Source organism: Ovis canadensis, chromosome 21 (assembly GCF_042477335.2).
Source record: "Ovis canadensis isolate MfBH-ARS-UI-01 breed Bighorn chromosome 21, ARS-UI_OviCan_v2, whole genome shotgun sequence".
Taxonomy (NCBI): Eukaryota; Metazoa; Chordata; class Mammalia; order Artiodactyla; family Bovidae; genus Ovis; species Ovis canadensis.
Genome location: NC_091265.1, coordinates 66,622,446 through 66,640,599, shown reverse-complemented (window position 1 = coordinate 66,640,599; position 18,154 = coordinate 66,622,446). Strand labels below are relative to the sequence as shown.

At 57.6% G+C, this 18,154-nt stretch overlaps 1 protein-coding gene across 1 annotated transcript in view; it reads left to right on the top strand.

Moving 5' to 3' along the window:
- Positions 1-1,959, top strand: part of MUC2 (mucin 2, oligomeric mucus/gel-forming) — a 30,250-nt gene extending 28,291 nt beyond the window's left edge. The window contains exons 45-50 of the mRNA XM_070289436.1: positions 116-238; positions 337-435; positions 789-917; positions 1,118-1,157; positions 1,366-1,492; positions 1,586-1,959. Coding sequence (XP_070145537.1) covers positions 116-238; positions 337-435; positions 789-917; positions 1,118-1,157; positions 1,366-1,492; positions 1,586-1,808 — 741 coding nt within the window. The 3' untranslated portion in view covers positions 1,809-1,959. The remainder of the gene's footprint in view (positions 1-115; positions 239-336; positions 436-788; positions 918-1,117; positions 1,158-1,365; positions 1,493-1,585) is intronic.
- Positions 1,960-18,154: the final 16,195 nt, after the last annotated feature.

Here is an 18,154-nt window from a genome sequence, read left to right as displayed (position 1 = left end):
GCAGGGTCCTGGGCAGGCTCGGCTGGTGGGGGCCCCCCTCCCGCGATGGGGCGGCGTCTTGGAGGAGGGGAGGCGCCGTGTGGGCCCGCCTCACCCACCCTCCCTGTGCCCGAAGCCTGGCTCTCCAGTCTATTCATCCAAGTGCCAGAACTGCGTCTGCACCGACCGCAGGGACAACGCCACGCAGCTCAACGTGATCACCTGCACCTACGTGCCCTGCAACACCACCTGCAGCCCGGTGAGCAGCCGCGGCCCCTGCGAGCCGGGCCCGCCCACCCTGCCGCCACGCGGCCCTTCCTCTTCCCACGCCAACCCCCCACCCCTGGCGTCCCGCAGGGCTTTGAGCTGGTGGACGCCCCCGGGGAGTGCTGCAAGAAATGCGAGCAGACGCGCTGCATCATCAGCCGGCCCGGCCAGCAGAGCCTGGTCCTGAAGGTGCGTCCCCCGCCTGAGCCCGGGGCCGAGCACGCCGGCCGAGCACCCCCCCGCCCCCGCCCGAGCCCGGGGCCGGGCCACCCCGCCCCCGCCCGCAGGGCCGAGCACGTCCCGCCTCCCGTCAGGACACCTGTCATGGGGTTTTGGGCCCTCTGGGTGGCTTCTCCAAGTCAGGCCACCGCTGTGGGACATGGACCGTCTGGGGACTGTGGGCCGCGGGTCCCTGGGCCCCTCCTGGTGTCGCTGGCTCTGCAGCTCTGGGCCTGTGGGCCACACTTGGCAAGGTGGTGAGGGAGCTGCCTGGGGGGCTCCCAGCAGGCCTCACACAGAACTCCCCCCACCCTGTCCCGCAGCCCGGAGACATGAAGAGTGACCCCCTGAACAACTGTACCTTCTTCAGCTGCGTGAAGATACACAACCAGCTCATCTCATCCATCTCCAACATCACCTGCCCTGACTTTGACCCCAGCACCTGCGTCCAGGTGAGCGGGCCCGTCACTCCTGGAGTGGGGCCTGGATGTCCGGGGTGGGGGGTGCCGGGCTCCGTCGCAGGACGTGGCAACAGCTGCAGGCTCAACTCTGGGCCCGCCTGCAGGAACTGCCCCTCCCACCCTCCTGGCAGGGGCGGCACTGTCACCACTGGGGAGGGTCTGGGGTCCCAACCGCCTCTCCTTCCCCCTAGGGCTCCATCACGCTCACACCCAACGGCTGCTGCAGGAAGTGTGAGTGTGGGCCTCGGCTGGCGCTGGCTTTGAGGACGTCACCTGGGTGCCCAGGAAGCCTGAATCCCTTCCAGGAGCCCATGACAACCCAGCTTGCTTGAGGGCCCCGGAGTGGGTGGCACTTGGGAAGGCGGGAGGAGGCCGCGAGGGAGGCAAGGAGGGCGGCGGAAGGCGGAGACCCCCTCCCAGCCTCTGCCTCTCTGCCCAGGCATCCCTCGCAATGAGACCAGCGTCCCCTGCGCTGCCGTCCCCGTCACGAGGGAGATTTCGCACAACGGCTGCACCGCGTCGGTCTCCATGAATGACTGCTCTGGGTCCTGCGGGACCTTCGCCATGTGAGGCCTGGGCGCCGGGGCCTGGTGGGGGCAGGGTGGGGGAGGCTGCGCCCACCCCCGCGGGCGGTGGACCCTGACCCCGCCTTCCCCCAGGTACTCGGCCGAGGCCCAGGCCCTGGACCACAGGTGCTCCTGCTGCAGAGAGCAGCGCACCAGCCAGCGGGAGGTGACGCTGCGGTGCCCGGACGGGGGCACGCTCCGCTACACCTACACGCACGTCGACAGCTGCCTGTGCCAGGACACCCTGTGCGAGCTGCCCGCCCAGCGCAGGGCCCGGCGCTCCTCGCCCCTTGGGGTGGCCCCCGGGCGGGGGTGAGGGGAGGGCCCGGCTCCCACCGTCCCGCGTCCCCTTCCCGCTGACCCCCTCAGCTGCCTCACCTCCTGAGCTGACTTTCTCTCTGCAGATATTTATTTTCTGAGCCTTTGTTCAATTCTTTGCTTTCCAAAATAAACTTGGGCAGAGACGCCGTGCTGGTGTGCTTCAGTAGTGGCTGGGGACCTGGGTGGGCTGCTGGGCACAGCCCAGGTCTGGCCACTTCCAGGGGGGTGCTTGGGGCCTGGCCGCCAGGCTCTGCACACGGGACCTGGGGGAGGCTGTTCACAGATGCCTGTCCCGCCCTTGGCGTGCACAAAGCCCTCGCCGCGCCTTCAAGATGCTGGAGGCTGCCCCTGCGGGAGGCCCTCCAAGCCTGAATTTGTGGAAAAGGAGCCACTGAGCTGCACTTGCCCCGTTTGTGTGCGTGTGAGTGTGTGTTTGCCTATGTGACCTGTGTGTGAGTATGCACACATTTGCATACACGCGTGTGAGATGCACTTCCTCCCGGGGGAAACAGAGACAGGCCTGGTCCTGAACCACGCCCCACCGTGTGACCTTACGGGTCCTCCCGGGCCGCTGTGAAGCATCTGGCAGGGCCGTCAGACCCTTCAGACCGACCTGACGGAGCTCCAGGCGGCTCTGGGGACCTGGGCTGGAGGCAGCCCTGTGTGTGCCCATGTGTTCAGCTGCCCACGAGTGTCTGCGTGTGTCCAGTGCCCACGTGTGTTCACGTGTGTCCACCACCCACGCGTGCCCACGTGTCCACCTGCCCGTGTGTGTTGCGTGTCCGTCTGCCCACGTGTGTCACACATCCGCTCGCCTGTGTGTGCCCACCCTCCCACATGTGCTGGGGAGCTGAGCTGTGAGCTGGCCGAGCCGCCAGAGTGGGAGTTCTAGGGAGGGACCATCCGACTCTTTGTGGCCAAGGGCAAGGCTGGTGGCCAGGGACCCTGAGGTTGGGAGGCAGCTGGGTGCCTGGGTGCCTGGGCTGAAGGCCCTTGAGCACAGTGCCACCTGTGGGCATTGTTGGAGGCCTAAGAGGAGGGTGCCGACCCCCTGCTACGGCCCCTAGCACCCTTTACCCCAGACACCTGTCTGCCACATTAACGCCTGAATGGTGGATGGGCGCTGGGAGAAGCTGCTCCGGGGCCAGTGGGCTTGCCCAGGGCAGACCCAGGCCCCCCTCCCATCCACTGCCCTCTCCTCGGCCGCCCGGCTCCCTCCCGGCCCACCCCCCACGGACACCAGGTCAGGACCCCACAGCAGCAGCCCCAGCCCGGGTCCTGGCTCCCAGTGACCCCAGGAGCTCACATGGCTGCTAGCCCTGCCCTGTGGACTCCTGGGCGGTCAGTGGGCCTGGGTTGGTCTTGGAGCTACCACGTTCCTCCCTGGAGCAGAAGTTTGCTAAGGCGATGGGGGCTGCCCGCCCAGCTGCATGGCCACGGGGGGGTTCCGGGAGCCTCAGAACCAGCCCTGCACCTACCTGAGGCTCTGAGCTCTTCCTGCGCCCGGCCTGGCCGCGGGGCCATGAGCTCTGGAGCGCCAGCCCTGAGGCCTGCAGGACAGGAGTCGGTGGCGGGAGCTGCGGCCTGAGGGGCCGGTATGGGGGCCTCAGGCTCTGCCCAGCGTCCGCCTCCCAGGGCCCCTGAGAAGTGGGGGCTCCCAGGTGACCGGGCGGGGGTGGGCTGTACTTCCAGACCCGCTGGTTTAAGCCCAACAGCCCTGGCTTGTCTCTTCCGGACACATGGGTTTCATGAGGTTTTGTTTGGAAGGAGGTGTTTGACGACCATCAGCAGCCCCAGGCCCGGAGGAGTCAGGGGCCGCCTCCCGCCCCGCCCACTCTGGGCAGATGGGCCAGAGAAGGGCTGAGCCTGTGCATGCACGCCTCGGTGACCCCAGCCTCCCCCTGCACCCCAGCGGGGGCAGCGAGGTGGGAGGTGGTGGGTGCTAAGTCACTTCAGTCGTGTCTGACTCTGTGACTCTGGAGTGTAGCCCTCCAGGCCCCTCCAGGCTCCTCTGTCCACCGAATTTCCCGGGCAGGAATCCTGCAGTGTGTGGCCATGCCCTCCTCCAGGGGCTCTTCTCTACGTAGGGGCTGAACCCGCACCTCTTACGTCCTGTGTTGGCGGGTAGCTTCTTTACTGTTGGCACCATCTGGGGAGCCCAGGGGGTGTCATCAGCTCATCACCTTGCTTCTCTCAGGTCATCAGTTCCTGCCCCCACCCCCATTTTTTGGTGAGGGCTCTGAGGGTCCGCCAGACACCTGCACAGTGGGCAGCGACCCTGCCCCTCTGCTCTGGGGGCAACTGCCCTGGCCCACCCACCAGGCTCTCGAGCAGAGCTGTGACAGGGGAAAGGCCTGAGATGGTAAACGTTCCCCACTGCCTGGGGGGCCCAGCGTGACGCCTTTGGTAAATGGGCACTTCCTGGCAAGAGCTCTGGGGAACAGGTTCCCTCCCTACCAAAGCCCCTGCAAATGGCCCACCCAGGTCACAGACATGTAAGAGGGGTGTTGTTCAATCGCTCAGTCATGTCTGACTCTTTGTGACCCCATGGACTGCAGCACACCGGGCTTGCCTGCCCTTCACCATCTCCTGGAGCTTGCTCAAACTCATGTCCATTGAATCAGTGATGCCATCCAGCCATCTCATCCTCTGTCGTCCCCTTCTCCACCTGCTCTCAGTCTTTCCCAGAATCAGAGTCTTTTCCAGTGAGTTGACTCTTCACACGGGTGGTCAAAGTATTGGAGTTTCAGCTTTAGCATCAGTCCTTCCAGTGAATATTCAGCACTGATTTCCTTTAGGATTGGCTGGTTGGATCTCCTTGCAGTCCAAGAGACTTTCAAGAGTCTTCTCCACAGCCACAGTTCAAAAGCATCAATTCTTTTGTGCTCAACCTTCTTTATGGTCCAGCTCTCACATCTGTACATGACTGCTGGAGAAACCATAGCTTTGACTATATGCACCTTTGTTGGCAAAATTATGTCTCTGCTTTTTAATATACTGTCTAGGTTGGTCATAGCTTTTCTTCCAAGGAGCAAGCATCTTTTAAATTTCATGGCTGCAGTCACTGTCCACAGTGATTTTAGAGCCCAAGAAAATAAATTCTGTCTCTGTTTCCATTTCCTCCCCATCTATTTGCCATGAAGTGATGGGACTGGATGCCATGATCTTTGTTTTTTGAATGTTGAGTTTTAATCCAGCTTTTTCACTCTCCTCTTTCACCTTTTTCAAGAGGCTCTTTAGTTCCTCTTTGCTTTCTGCCATTATGGTGGTGTCATCTGCATATCTGAGGTGATTGATATTTCTCCCGGCAATCTTGATTCCAGCTTGTGCTTCATCCAGCTCAGCATTTCATATGATACACTCTGCATATAAGTTAAATAAGCAGGGTTACGATATACAGCCTTGAGGTGCCCTTTTTGAACCAGTCTGTTGTTCCATGTCTGATTCTAACTGTTGCTTCTTTACCTGCAAATGAGTTTCTCAGGAGACAGGTAAGGTGGTCCAGTGTTCCCATCTCTTGAAGAATTTTCCACAGTTTGTTGTGATCCGCACAAGCAAAGGCTTTTGTGTAGTCAATGAAGCAGAAGTAGATGTTTTTCTGGAATTCCCTTGCTTTTTCTAGGATCCAATGGATGCTGGCAATTTGATCTCTGGTTCCTCTGCCTTTTCTAAATCCAGCTTCTACATCTTGAATTTCTCAGTTCATGTACTGTTGAAGCCTAGCTGGAAGGATTTTGAGCATTACTTTGCTAGCATGTAAAATGAGTGTAAAGAGTTAAATGTGCAGTAGTTTGAACACACTTTGCATTGCCCTTATTTGGGATTGGAATGAAAACTGACTTTTCCCAATCCTGTAGCCATTGCTGAGTTTTCCAAATTTGCTAGTATATTGAGTGCAGCACTTTAACAGCACCATCTTTTAGAATTTGAAATAGCTCAGTTGTATTTCCATCACCTCCACTAGCTTTGTTTGTAGTAATGCTTCCTAAGGAATCAAGATTGCTGCAAGAAATACCAACAACCTCAGATACGCAGGTGATGCCATCCTATGGCAGAAAGTGAAGAGGAACTAAAAGAGCCTCTTGATCAGGGTGAAGGAGAGTGAAAAGCTGCCTTAAAACTCAACATTCAAAAAACGAAAATTATGGCTTCTGGTCCCACTACTTCATGGCAAATAGATGAGGAAAAAGTGGAAACAGTGACAGATTTTATTTTCCTGGGCTGTGGATGGTGACTGCGGCCATGAAATTAAAAGACACTTGCTCCTTGGAAAAAAAGCTATGATAAACCCAGACAGAGTATTAACAAGAAGAAACATCACTTTGCCGACAAAGGTCTGCACAGTCAGGGCTGTGGTTTTTCATAGTCGTGTGTGGATGTGAGAGCTGGACCATAAAGAAGGCTGAGCGCCAAAGAATTGATGGTTTTGAACTGTGGTGTTGGAGAAGACTCTTGAGAGTCCCTTGGACTGCAAGGAGATCCAACCAGTCCATCCTAAAGGAAATCAGTCCTGAATATTCACTGGAAGACTGGTGCTGAAGCTGAAGCTGCAATATTTTGGCCACCTGATGCGAAGAACTGACACATTGGAAAAGACCCTGACGCTGGGAAAGATTGAAGGTGGGAGGAGAAGGGGACGACAGAGGATGAGATGGTTGGATGGCATTAGCGACACGATGGACATGAGTTGAGCAAACTCCGGGAGCTGGTGATGGACAGGGGAGCCTGGCGTGCTGCAGTCCAGTGGGTTTCAAAGAGGAGGACATAACTCAGCAACTGAACAATAAGACTAGAAGGAAATATTACTCATTTGTTAAGGGATATTGATCAAAAAGGACAGCAAACGTCAGGTTTAGTGCTGGGGCTTTAGAATCACTCCATGGAAGGCCTGGTGAGTGTGTCCAGCACCGTCCAGCACGCCTCTCAGGCCCTGGCAGAAGCACTGGGAACACGCGGCGGGGGCCCAGGTCTCAGCTAAGGGCGAGGGCGAGAGGAGCCACCCGGCCAGGCTGGAGTGGCCCTGAGCCCCTCATCTCCTGTGTGGTCAGTCCCATCCTGGACCCAGCTAGCCGGGCTGAGCCCACAGCCTGTGACCAGGAGGGCAGAGCAGGGACCCAGGGGCATGACCCGGCTCTGAGAGCCTTGAGGCGCCTGTGGACCCTCGGGGCTTTGCTCGTGGGGTCGAATCAGATCCCGTCTCTTTAAGGTGCAGCTGGCCACAGCCCCCCACTGCCTCCCTCCCCCCCTCCACCTGCTGGTCCTGGAGAGAAGCTCAGCATTTCCTCCTGGGGCAGGGGGTTCACGTTACCCCTTTGTCCTTGCAGATCGTCTCGGGCTGAGCTGTGTCCCCAGTTCATAAACAGGAATCCTGACCCCAGCCCCCAGCTGTGAGTATTTGGAGATAAGCCTTTAAAGATGGGCTAACATAAAATGGGGGCTTCCCTGGTGTCTCAGGGGCAGAGAACCTGCCTGCCAATGCAGGAGACCCAGGTTCGATCCCTGGGTTGGGCAGATCCCCTGGAGAAAGGAATGGCAACCCACTTCAGTATTCTTGCCAGGGAAATGCCACGGGCAGTGGAACCTGGTGGGCTACGTCCATGGGGTCCCAAGGGTCAAAGAAATGACTGAGCGACTGAGTGAGGCAGAAGGTAAAGCGCGGTCGCCAGATGGACCCCGACCTCACAGGACGGACGTCCTTATAAGGAGGTCAGGACACAGACGCACGGCCGCGTGAGCACGCGGAGAGGAGACGGCCGTCTGCACGCCCGGGAGAGAGGCCTCAGGAGGACAGCCCTGCCCCCACCCGGGTCTGGGGTTCCAGCCTCCAGGACTGGAGACAGTCAGTCACCCTGGGAAACAGCCGCCAGGAGGAGCGGACAGGGCGCTCAGGGGGCCGTGGGCTTTGGGGCCATTGCCTGTAGGCGTTCCCACTGAAAGCCCACCCGCTGCACGGCTTGGGGGTGTGACCAGGCGCGTGCCAGGGGCTCAGAGACCCCAGCCCAGGGTGAAGCAGCTCTGAACAGGGGCAGTCTTGACGGGGGTTAGATGTCTGGCAGACATCTGAGCCAGCCGAGATGGGCCAGCAGCCTTGGGGGTCACGCCGCTGTGTAGGCAGCACCCCACCAGGCTGACCCGCGAGGCCCAGGCTGGGCTGCCGGGAGATGGGGCGGTTGGGGTGAGGCCGGGGCTGCCCCAGGTCCCCTCCCCGCCCTCCCAGCCTGGTCCTGCAGCAGAAAGCACCTGCCCTGTTCCTCGGGAGCACTTCCACGCCCTGAATCCCCCTCTTCCGGGGCTGGGATGCTGTCCGCCAGCCGCTGAGCCAGGCCCCGTGACCACCAGCCTCACACGCTCTTTATGTCTCGTGACTGCACCCTCTGCAGCCAGGCTGCCTCCTCCTGGTGGGGCATTGGGGGCGGCGGGGGTGGGGAGTGTTGTAGGGCATTTTCCAGGCCCAACCCCCTTGGGGTCCGCAGGCCCATATAACGAGGCCCCAGGGGGACTGGGGGCTTCACTGCCTGGCGTCGCAGGTGCCCCCTGCAGTGGCCTGGGGCCTGCAGTGTCCTGCCTGCTCAGCCTTCCCAGCGCTCCCGGCATCTTCAGGGCAGCGAGCGATCAGCGCATCTTCCCTCTTCTTGCTCGGACCTGGGCTCTAGCTCCAGCTGCAGGGTGGGCTGTGGGCCGAGACTCCCGCGACCCTCTGTGGCCCCTGTGCCCGGCCAGACCCTTCCCTGGGGGCCTGGACGCCGCCCCTGTGTGGCCTCGGCACTCTGGCACCCACCCCCCAGGGCTGCCTGAACTGCCTCCGTTACAGTCTGCAGAGTCCACCCCGCCTCTGCCTGAAGACGGGACTTCACACAGAGCCGGGAGGTGGGGCAGCGTGCCCCCTGCTTAGTGTTGGCTTTTAAGACCTTTCCTGCAAACTGGTCTCGGGTCTCCAGGGTGGGGGGTGCAGTGTCCTCTAAGGATGCCAGCGCCCACAGCGGCCTCCTGTCTGAAATCTGGGCTCAAATAAGACCAGCGCTCAAACAGCAGCTCTTGGCCAAACCACAGGCATCTCAGTCCTTTGGCCTCTTGGCACGAGGTGGGCCGAGCTCCAGGCCACGGAAGTTTACCCAGGGATGGGGAGGTCTCCTGCCTTCCCCTCTGGCAGGAAGCGTCGGCACAGTTCACTGATAAGCTGGTCAAAGCTCCCAGCAGGGCTGGGTGCCGGCTGCACCTTTGAACTGGTGGGCCAGTGCACGGTTTGGTGGGGGACAGCTGTCCCTTCTGACACTTCCCCAGAGGCCACCCAGGGGTGGCTCCAGCCACTGCCTGGAGCCCACAGGAGGCCTAGGTCGCTGCAGACATGGGGACCAGGGGTGGTCGTGGGCAAGGTGAGCAGCCTGCTGGCCACGAAACCTGGCTGTCTGGAGTCTGATGGTGGCTCACACGGGTCAAGCTCTTCCTTCTGTTTGGCCGAGGTGTTTGGCAGCAAGCGCTCCCGGGATGTCATCCCCGCCCCTGCTCTGGCGTCTCAGCATCCGCACGTCAGCGGGAGCTCTTCCAGGACCAGCAAGCCCGAGGGTTGTTTGGCGCCCTCGAGCTGGAGCTATAATTGGCCTAAATATCAGATGAAATTCAGACTTCTTCAAGTATTTAAATAACTGACTTGTTGGAAAAGACCCCGGTTGGGAAAGATGGAAGGTGGAAGGACAAGAGGCCAACAGAGGACGAGGTGTTTGGATGACATCACTGACTCAATGAACTTGGGCAGACTCAGCGATGGCGAGGGACGGGGGCGCCTGGGGGGTCACAAAGAGTCAGACATGACTTGGCGACTAAAAACAACAACCACAACTCCTCGGTCCCGTGACCGGTGGGCGTGGAGCCGCCCAAGTGGGCCCTGCTGTCTTCCCCCCTGCTTCTCTATAATTGAGTGCGATGGAGGCTTGGTAATGAGAGGCCTGAGGAATCTGCCCCCCGCCAAAAGGTCCAGAGCCCCTCCGGCACTCTGCTAGGTCCTTCTGGTTTCCCTCACCACCTCCCCTGTTTTTATGATTCGCGCTGAGAGATGTAAGGAGGAACCCTTTGAACTTGAGGTTCGTGCGTGTTGTATCAGAAACTCGTTCTTTTCATTACTGGGCGGTGCTGTGCTGTCGTTTGGCCAGGATTGCTTACTCCTCCTACCGTGGTGGGCGTCAGGTTACTCCCAGTGCCGTGGGAGAGCTACGTTCCCCCCACAGTCACGTGTTGGCCTCTGAACCCCGAGTACCTCCCAGTGTGACCTTACTTGGAGATCGGGTCTTTTCCGAGATGACAGAGGTGACATGGGGTCATTGGCTGGGCCCTGTTCCTGTGCGATTATTGTTTATAAAAGGGGGAAATGTGGAGACGGACACACACCAGGGAGGCCGGACGCCATGGGGAGGTGAAGGTGAAGGCGGGGTGATGCTTCCACACGCCGAGGACGCTGAGGATGCTGAAGACCCGAGCAAACCCCCACAGCAGAGGGCAAGAGCGTGACACTCCTCCCTTTAGAGCCTTGGGGGGAAGCCCTGCAGGCCCTCCACCTGGGACGTCCCGCCTCCAGGACGGAGCGAACGAACTTCCGCTGATCAAGCCGCCCGTGTGGGGTCCTGCCTGCCGGGGGTGTGGCCGTCAGTTCTGGGCAACTGTGGATAGACAATCACCTGCAGGGTGTTCTGGGCGACTGTGGATAGAGAATCACCCACAGGGTGTTTTGGGCGACTGTGGATAGACAATCACCCCACAAGGGTGTTCTGGGTGACTGCGGATAGACAATCACCCCACAGGGTGTTCTGGGCGACTGTGGATAGACAATCACCCCGCAGGGTATTCTGGGCGACTGTGGATAGACAATCACCCCACAGGGTGTTCTGGGCGACTGTGCATAGACAAGCACCCACAGGGTGTTCTGGGCAACTGCGGATAGACAATCACCTGCAGGGTGCTCTGGGCGACTGTGGATAGACAATCACCCCGCAGGGTATTCTGGGTGACTGTGGATAGACAATCACCCACAGGGTGTTCTGGGTGACTGCGGATAGACAATCACCTGCAGGGTGTTCTGGGCAGCTGTGGATAGATAATCACTCTGCAGGGTGTTCTGGGTGACTGGGAATAGACAATCACCCTGCAGGGTGGTAGGTGGTGCAGCCCTCACCTCTCTTGGAACCACTCAGATTCCCCAGTGGCCCAGGGCAGCTTCTGAGCCTGGGGGGCTCTACCAGCTCTGCGCAGTGCGGGCACTGGGGGCCGTCCTTCCGTCTCCACCTGTAGCCCTTCTGGAAGTGTCTTTAGTCCTGGCACGTCACTCAGTTGTGCCCAGGTGTTGAGGTTTCCATTTCTCTCATTGGGTTGCCCCTGAATCCCTTTCTTCTGAGGACTTTCATTTTTTACTGTGGGAAAATGTTCCATTATTACTTTAACACTTTCCTTCTCCATTAAAATTTTAAAACTTTTTATCTGTGGTAAGAAACACATCACACTGAATTTGCCATGTCAGTCGTTTCCAGGCGCACAGCTCGGGACACTGAGACGTTTCCCTAGCTGTGTTACCTTCCTCACTGCCATCCCCAGAACCTCTTCATCTTCCCAAACAGATACTCTGTCCCCACTGGACACTCACTCCCCTGCCCCATGGCCCCAGGCCCTGGCCCTCCGTCCACTTCCTATGTCTGTGGAGGAGACACCTGCAGGGACCCCCTCTGGGGGGAAGTCAGAGAGCAGCCGTCCTTCTGTGCCTGGATTGTCTCTCTGAGCGTCGCGTCCTTGAGGGGCATTCATGCTGCAGCCCATGTCAGAGTTTCCTTCCCCTTTAAGGCTGAGCAGCGTCCACTGATGGACAGACTGCATTCCGTGTGTCCATCCGCTCACCCGCTGATGGGCACTTGGATTGCCCACCTGGGCTGCTGTGAACACTAATACACAGGCCCTTGGCACCTGCTCTCAGCCGCCTGGGGGCCTCCAGGGCTCTCGAGGAGAAAAAGGGCTGAGCCCAGGCCCAGATTCACGCTGACATGTCCCCCTGGACCAGATCCTCTGGGTCAGACCTTCCCCAGGATGCTCTGGGGGAGGCGCATATGCAGGCCTGACTCTCCAGCCAGGAGCTCAGAGTAGGATGCAGGGAGGAGGGATTCTCAGAAGCTCAGAGTAGGATGCAGGGAGGAGGGATTCTCAGAAGCTCAGAGTAGGATGCAGGGAGGAGGGATTCTGGGTGGGCTGGTCCATGGCCCTGCCCGGCTATTGCCATTACAGTACCCATCGTCTCCCTCCCACCATTCACTGCCGCCAACCTCTGACCTCTGACCCCAGAGCCCAGGAGCCTGTTTGGGGCTGAGACCAGAGAGTGGCCAGAAGGCCTCATCCGGCCTGCCCACCCGGCCACCTGGCCACCCAGCCACCTGCCCGCCTAGCCGCCCGCCCGCCCGGCCAGCAAGGCCACCTGCCCACCTGCCCACCTGCACACCAGCCCACTGGACCAGCAAGGCAGCCTCCGCTCTCCCGCTCAGCACCTCTGCGTCTGTCTCTCTTCCCATCTCTGTCTGTGTCTCTCTCGTTCTCTCTGTCTCTCAGACCATTCCCCACTCTGGGTGCTGATCAGTAACTGCGTCAATAGATAGGACTTAATTAAAACCTTGTAAATCTCAAAACTAAATAAAGCATCTGGGCCAGCCCTGTGTGCAAACAAGAAGCATCCGTGTGGCCTCCGCCCCACTGCTGGGGAGGGCAGGACAGCCCCCAGCCTCCGGCACTTTCCTGCCAAACCCGCGGATACCTCCGGCTCCGAGGCTTCGAGGCGGAAGGAGGCTGCATCTGTGCTGGATTCTCACAGAGGAGGGGCCTCCCCAAAGCTGAGAGAGCCCCGAGAGCGGGTGGGGGGTGCCCAGCATACCCGGGGCTCAGGTCCATTCCTGGCCTCCCTGCCTCCCGCGGACCCCCCAGCACCAGGCTCTGTCCTCGAGGGTGAAGGGGGGCGGGAGCTTCCTGCCCTTCAAGCCCTACCTGTGGGGTTGGTCACCTGCGGGCTGGGCTGATGCCACCCTCCTGCCCACGGTGCCCTGAAGGGACAGAGGGAGTAAGGCTATGGGGGCCAATCCCCCACCAATAGGCACCCCCTCACTGAGGTCCCTGGGGGCTGCAGGACCACTGCCCGGGGTCTAGTGTCCCTCTGGGATGGGATGGCCATAACCCGAGCATGGGCTGACCTGCTGGTCCCCAGTGGTGAGTCCGGGAGGCAGGCCATGTTCACAGGTCCCTGAGCTCCACCCCCAGGCCCATGTCTGTGGCCCCAGGAAAGCGGTGTCCCCGGGGGCAGCGGGCCAGGCCTGCGTCCCTGAGGCCAGAAGAGTAGGCACTCAGGCAGCTCCAGGAGGCCTGGCCCGGCCTGCAGGTGGTGGCTGCCCTGCCCTCTGGGGCTGGGCCGGCATCGCTGAAGACAGGGCCCCCTCCCTCCTGCACAGGCCTGGATGTGGCCTCAGGGTCCTGGTGAACAGCCTGCCCTGGGCAGCCCCATGCCCAGGGCCACTGTGTAAGGAGCACCCCTCGCCGTCTGGGAAGCCTGGCTTCCTGTGTGATGAGGGTGCTGCTGGGCAGAGAGTCTGATTTGCCAGGAGGGGTCTGTAAGAGTGGGGCACCTGGAGGCCCCGACATGGGTGTCTCTCACCCTCAGTACCCTGCTGTGGAGTGGGAGCAGCAGCCACAGAGACGTCTGGTCGACCTGTAGGCAGCCTGGGGCTTGGCCACGTTCTGAGCTGTATTCCCTTCCTTCCTTCCTTCCTCTCTGGCCTGGAGCCTTTGTTTTCCTGGGGAGGGGAGGTCCCAGGAGATCTCTCCTTTGCTGGGGATAGCCCTGCTTTCACTGGCCCCGAGCTGAGTGCACGGCTGCAGGCCTGAGGACCCGCAGATCCGTGTGGACCTGGTGAACCCGGCTCCCAACGGGAGGTGCCGGCCCTGGGCTTGAGAGACCCCCATGAGCCCCTGAGGGCAGCCAGCTGCCTGTGCCAGCCCGTCCTCAGATCCCCTTGGGAAGCAGTGCCCGTCTGGCCCCTCCCTGTACAACCCCGGGTCAGCCTGTGGGGTTCGGGCAGACAGCAGTGTCCTGCGTGTGTGCACGGCGGGGCTTCATCAGTATCTGCGGCACAAGAAAAGGAGAGAATGGTTCCAGCCCCGGTCAGCGGGACGTGTGTCCATGCAGCCCCCAGGAAATCCCAGTCCTCCTGGTCTGGAGCTGCAGGTCAAGTCCTCTGGTGTGGAGGGTGGGCAGGGGCCAGGTCTGTGCTGGGAGCGGGCCTGGACATAGCTCTTCCCTGACCCTGCTCCTCCGTCCAGGAGGTGCCCTGTCTTCCTTTCTATAGATTACGCTGCCCAGAGGGGTTGGTTTTTAAAGTTATTTTTTAAAAAATGTGGCAAAATGCACACAACCTAAAGCCTGCCATCTTAACCTTTTGTAAATGAGGTTTCAGCAGCGCTGAGCTCATTCACATGGCTGTGCAACCATCACCAACATCTGCTCCAGAAATTTCTCACCTTTCCAAACAGACCCTCTGTCCCCACTGAAGGCCCGCTCCCCTCCGCCTCTGCCAGCCCCTGCCCCTCTGCACACTTCCTGTGTCTATGGCTGTGGCCCCTCCAGGGACCTCCTGTGAGTGGAGTCAGACAGCATCTGTCCTTCTGTGACTGGATTGCTTCTCTGAGCAGCGTGTCCCCCAAGTCCGCCCAGGTCGCAGCTCGTGTCAGGGTTTCCTTCCTCTTTAAGGCTGAGCACTGTTGCACCGGTGGACGGACCACGTTTTGTGGATCCACTCACCCACGGCTAAACACTGGGTTGCCTCCTCCTCTTGGCAACTATAGCCCTTCTGTGAGCACAGGTGTGCAAGGGGCTGATGTTCTGTAATGAGCGGGCAGGTGTGATCTGAGGTCATGCAAGAAACGTGGGGGCTCCCACACCCCCCAGAGGCATGGCCCCTGCGTGGGCCCAGCGGGAGCTGGCTGGGGCTCAGTGTGCAGGGGCTGGGCAGGGGTGGGGCCCCCCAGCCCCGCCACACGCTCAGTCTTGCTGGAAACCCCTCATTGAATGTCTTGCAGGTCTGGTGAGAAGCCCTGGGGACCCCTGCCCATGATGGCATTGCAGTGGGCTCAGAGTGGGCAGCCAGGCGTAGCACTCTCAACTTTAGAGTCCCTGAAAAGCCCCAAGCCTGTTCTCAGGTCAAGGGTGGACCTCAGCCTGACCCTGGGGCTGAAGGCGGCAGAAACCACGAGCTGACCAACACGTCAGGGTCTGCCTAAAGCCGTCTATCCTCAGCGATGCCCCGTGGCTGCCCCCGCACCTGGCGGTGCTGAGCTGCTCTCTCTCCTATGAGGCCCAGTGGGCCCACCCCTACCCAGGAGCTCAGATTTCCCTCTAGACCTCGGGCATGACGTTCACATAAGAAGGCTTTCCTTGTTATTTTCTGGAACTCGGCACTCAGCTAGGCATATCTTTTCCTGCGGCTTCCCTGATGGCTTAAATGGTAAAGCCGTTGTCTGCAATGCAGGAGACGTGTATTCGATTCCTGGGTCAGGAAGATCCCCTGGAGAAGGGAGTGGCAACCCACTCCAGTCTTCTTGCCTGGAGAATTCCACGGATGAGGAGCCCGGCAGGCTACAGTCCATGGGGTCACAAAGAGCTGGACACCACTGAAGGACTAACACCTTCATTCTCATCTTTCCCTTTCTCCTTTGCCTTCAGCTTCTCTTCTTTTCTCAACTATTTGTAAGGCCTCCTCAGACAATCACTTTGCTTTCTCGAATCTCTTTTGCTTTCGGATGGTTTGGTCTTGCCTCCTGTACAGTATTGTGAATCTCTGTCCATAGTTCTTCAGGCACTCTGTCTATAAGACATAGTCCCTTGAATTTATTCACCATCTTCACTATATAATCCTAAGGGGTTTGACTTAGGTCATACCTGAATGGTGTAGTGGTTTTCCCTACTTTCTTCAATTTAAGCCTGAATTCTGCAGTAAGGAGCTGATGATATGAGCCACTTCAACAGTACGTGAACCATGAACTTCCAGATGTTCAAGCTGGATTTATAAAATGCAGAGGAACTAGAGATCAAATTGCCAACATCCATTGGATCATAGAAAAAAGAGAGAGTTCTAGAAAAACACCTACTTCTGCTTTATTGACTATGTCAAAGCCTTTTACGTGTGGATCACAACAAACTGTGGAAAATTCTTAAAGAGATGGTAATTCCAGACCACCTGATCTACCTCTTGAGAAATCTGTATGCAGGTCAGGAAGCAACAGTTAGAACTGGACATGGAACAACAGACTGTTTCCAAATAGGAAAAGGTGTATGTCAAGGCTGTATTTTGTCACCCTGCTTGTCTAACTTCTATGCAGAGTACATCATGAGAAACGCTGGACTGGATGAAGCATAAGCTGGAATCAAGATTGCTGGGAGAAATATCAGTAACCTCAGATATGCAGATGACACCACCCTTATGGCAGAAAGTAAGGAAGAACTAAAGAGCCTTTTGATGAAAGTGAAAGAGGAGAGTGAAAAATTTGGCTTAAAATTCAATATTCAGAAAACTAAGATCATTGCATCTGGTCCCATCATTTCATGGAAAATAGATGGGGAAACAGTGGAAACAGTGTCAGACTTTATTTTTTGGGCTAGAAAATCACTGCAGATGGTGACTGCTGCCATGAAATTAAAAGATACTTGCTCCTTGGAAGGAAAGTAATGATCAACCTAGACAGCAGATTAAAAAAGCAGAGACATTACTTTGCCAACAAAGATCCATCTAGTCAAAGCTATGGGTTTTCCAGTGGTCATGTATGGATGTGAGAGTTGGACTGTGAAGAAAGCTGAGCGCCGAAGAATTGATGCTTTTGAACTGTGGTGTTGGAGAAGACTCTTGAGAGTCCCTTGGGCTGCAAGAAGATCCAACCAGTCCATTCTGTAGGAGATCAGGTCTGAATGTTCATTGAAGGACTGATGCTGAAGCTGAAGCTGAAGCTCCAATACTCTGACCACATGATGCAAAGAAAAGACCCTGACGCTGGGAAAGATTGCAGACAGGAGGAAAAGGGGGTGTCGGAGGATGAGATGTTTAGATGGCATCACCGACTCGATGGATGTGAGTCTGAGTGAACCCCGGGAGCTAGTGATGGGCAGAGAGGCTACAGCCCATGGGGATGCAGAGTCAGACAAGACTGAGCGGCTGAGCAGAATTGAACCGATCTGAGCCACAGTCAGCTCCGGGTCTTGTTTTTGCTGACTATGTAGAGCTTCTCCATCTTCGTCTGCAGAGAAGAAATCGACCTGATCTCAGTATTGACCACTGGTGATGTGCACGTGTGGAGTCACCTCTTGCGCTGTTGGAAGAGGGTGTTTTCTATGACCAGTGTGTTCTCTGGGTAAAACTCTGTTAGCCTTGCCCTGCTTCATCTTGTACTCCAAGGCCAAACTTGCCTGTTACTCCAAGTATCTCTTGACTTCCTACTTTTGCATTCTAGTCCCCTATGATGAAAAGGACATCTTTTCTGGTGTTAGTTCTAGAAGGTCTTGTAGGCCATCATAGAACCATCCAAATTCAGCTTCTCCGGCATTCGTGGTTGGGGCATAGACGTGGATTACTGTGGTAGTGAATGATCTGCCCTGGGAACAGAGATCATTCTGTCATTTCTGAGACTGCACCCAAGCACTGCATTTTGGGCCCTTTTTGTTAACTATGAGGGCTACTCCATTTCTTTATAATAGAAATAGAGGGAAACAATGGAGTGAGAAAGACTAGAGATTTCTTCAAGAAAATTAAAGATACCAAGGGGATATTTCATGCAAAGATTGGCACAATAGAGGAAAGAAACAGCAAGGGCCTAACAGACACAAAATAGATTAAGAAGAGGAAACAAGAATAGACAGAAAAACTATACAAAAAGGGTCTTCATGACCCAGATAACCATGATGGTGTGATCACTCACCTAGAGCCAGACATCCCGGAGTGTGAGGTCAAGTAGGTCTTAGGAAGCATCATTACAAACAAAGCTAGTGGAGGTGATAGGATATCAGCTGAGCTATTTTAAGACCTAAAACTTCATACTGTGAAATTGCTGTGCTAAACATGCCAGCAAATTTGGAAAACTCAGCAGGGACCACAGGATTGGAAAAGTTGTTTTCATTCCAACCCCAGAGAAATGCAATGCCAAAGAATGCTCCAACTACCGCACAATTGTGCTCATTTCACATGCGAGCAGGTTCATGCTCAAAATCCTTCCAGTTAGGCTCCAGTAGTACGTGAACCAAGAACTTCCAGATGTCCACGCTGGATTTAGAAAAGGCAGAGGAACCAG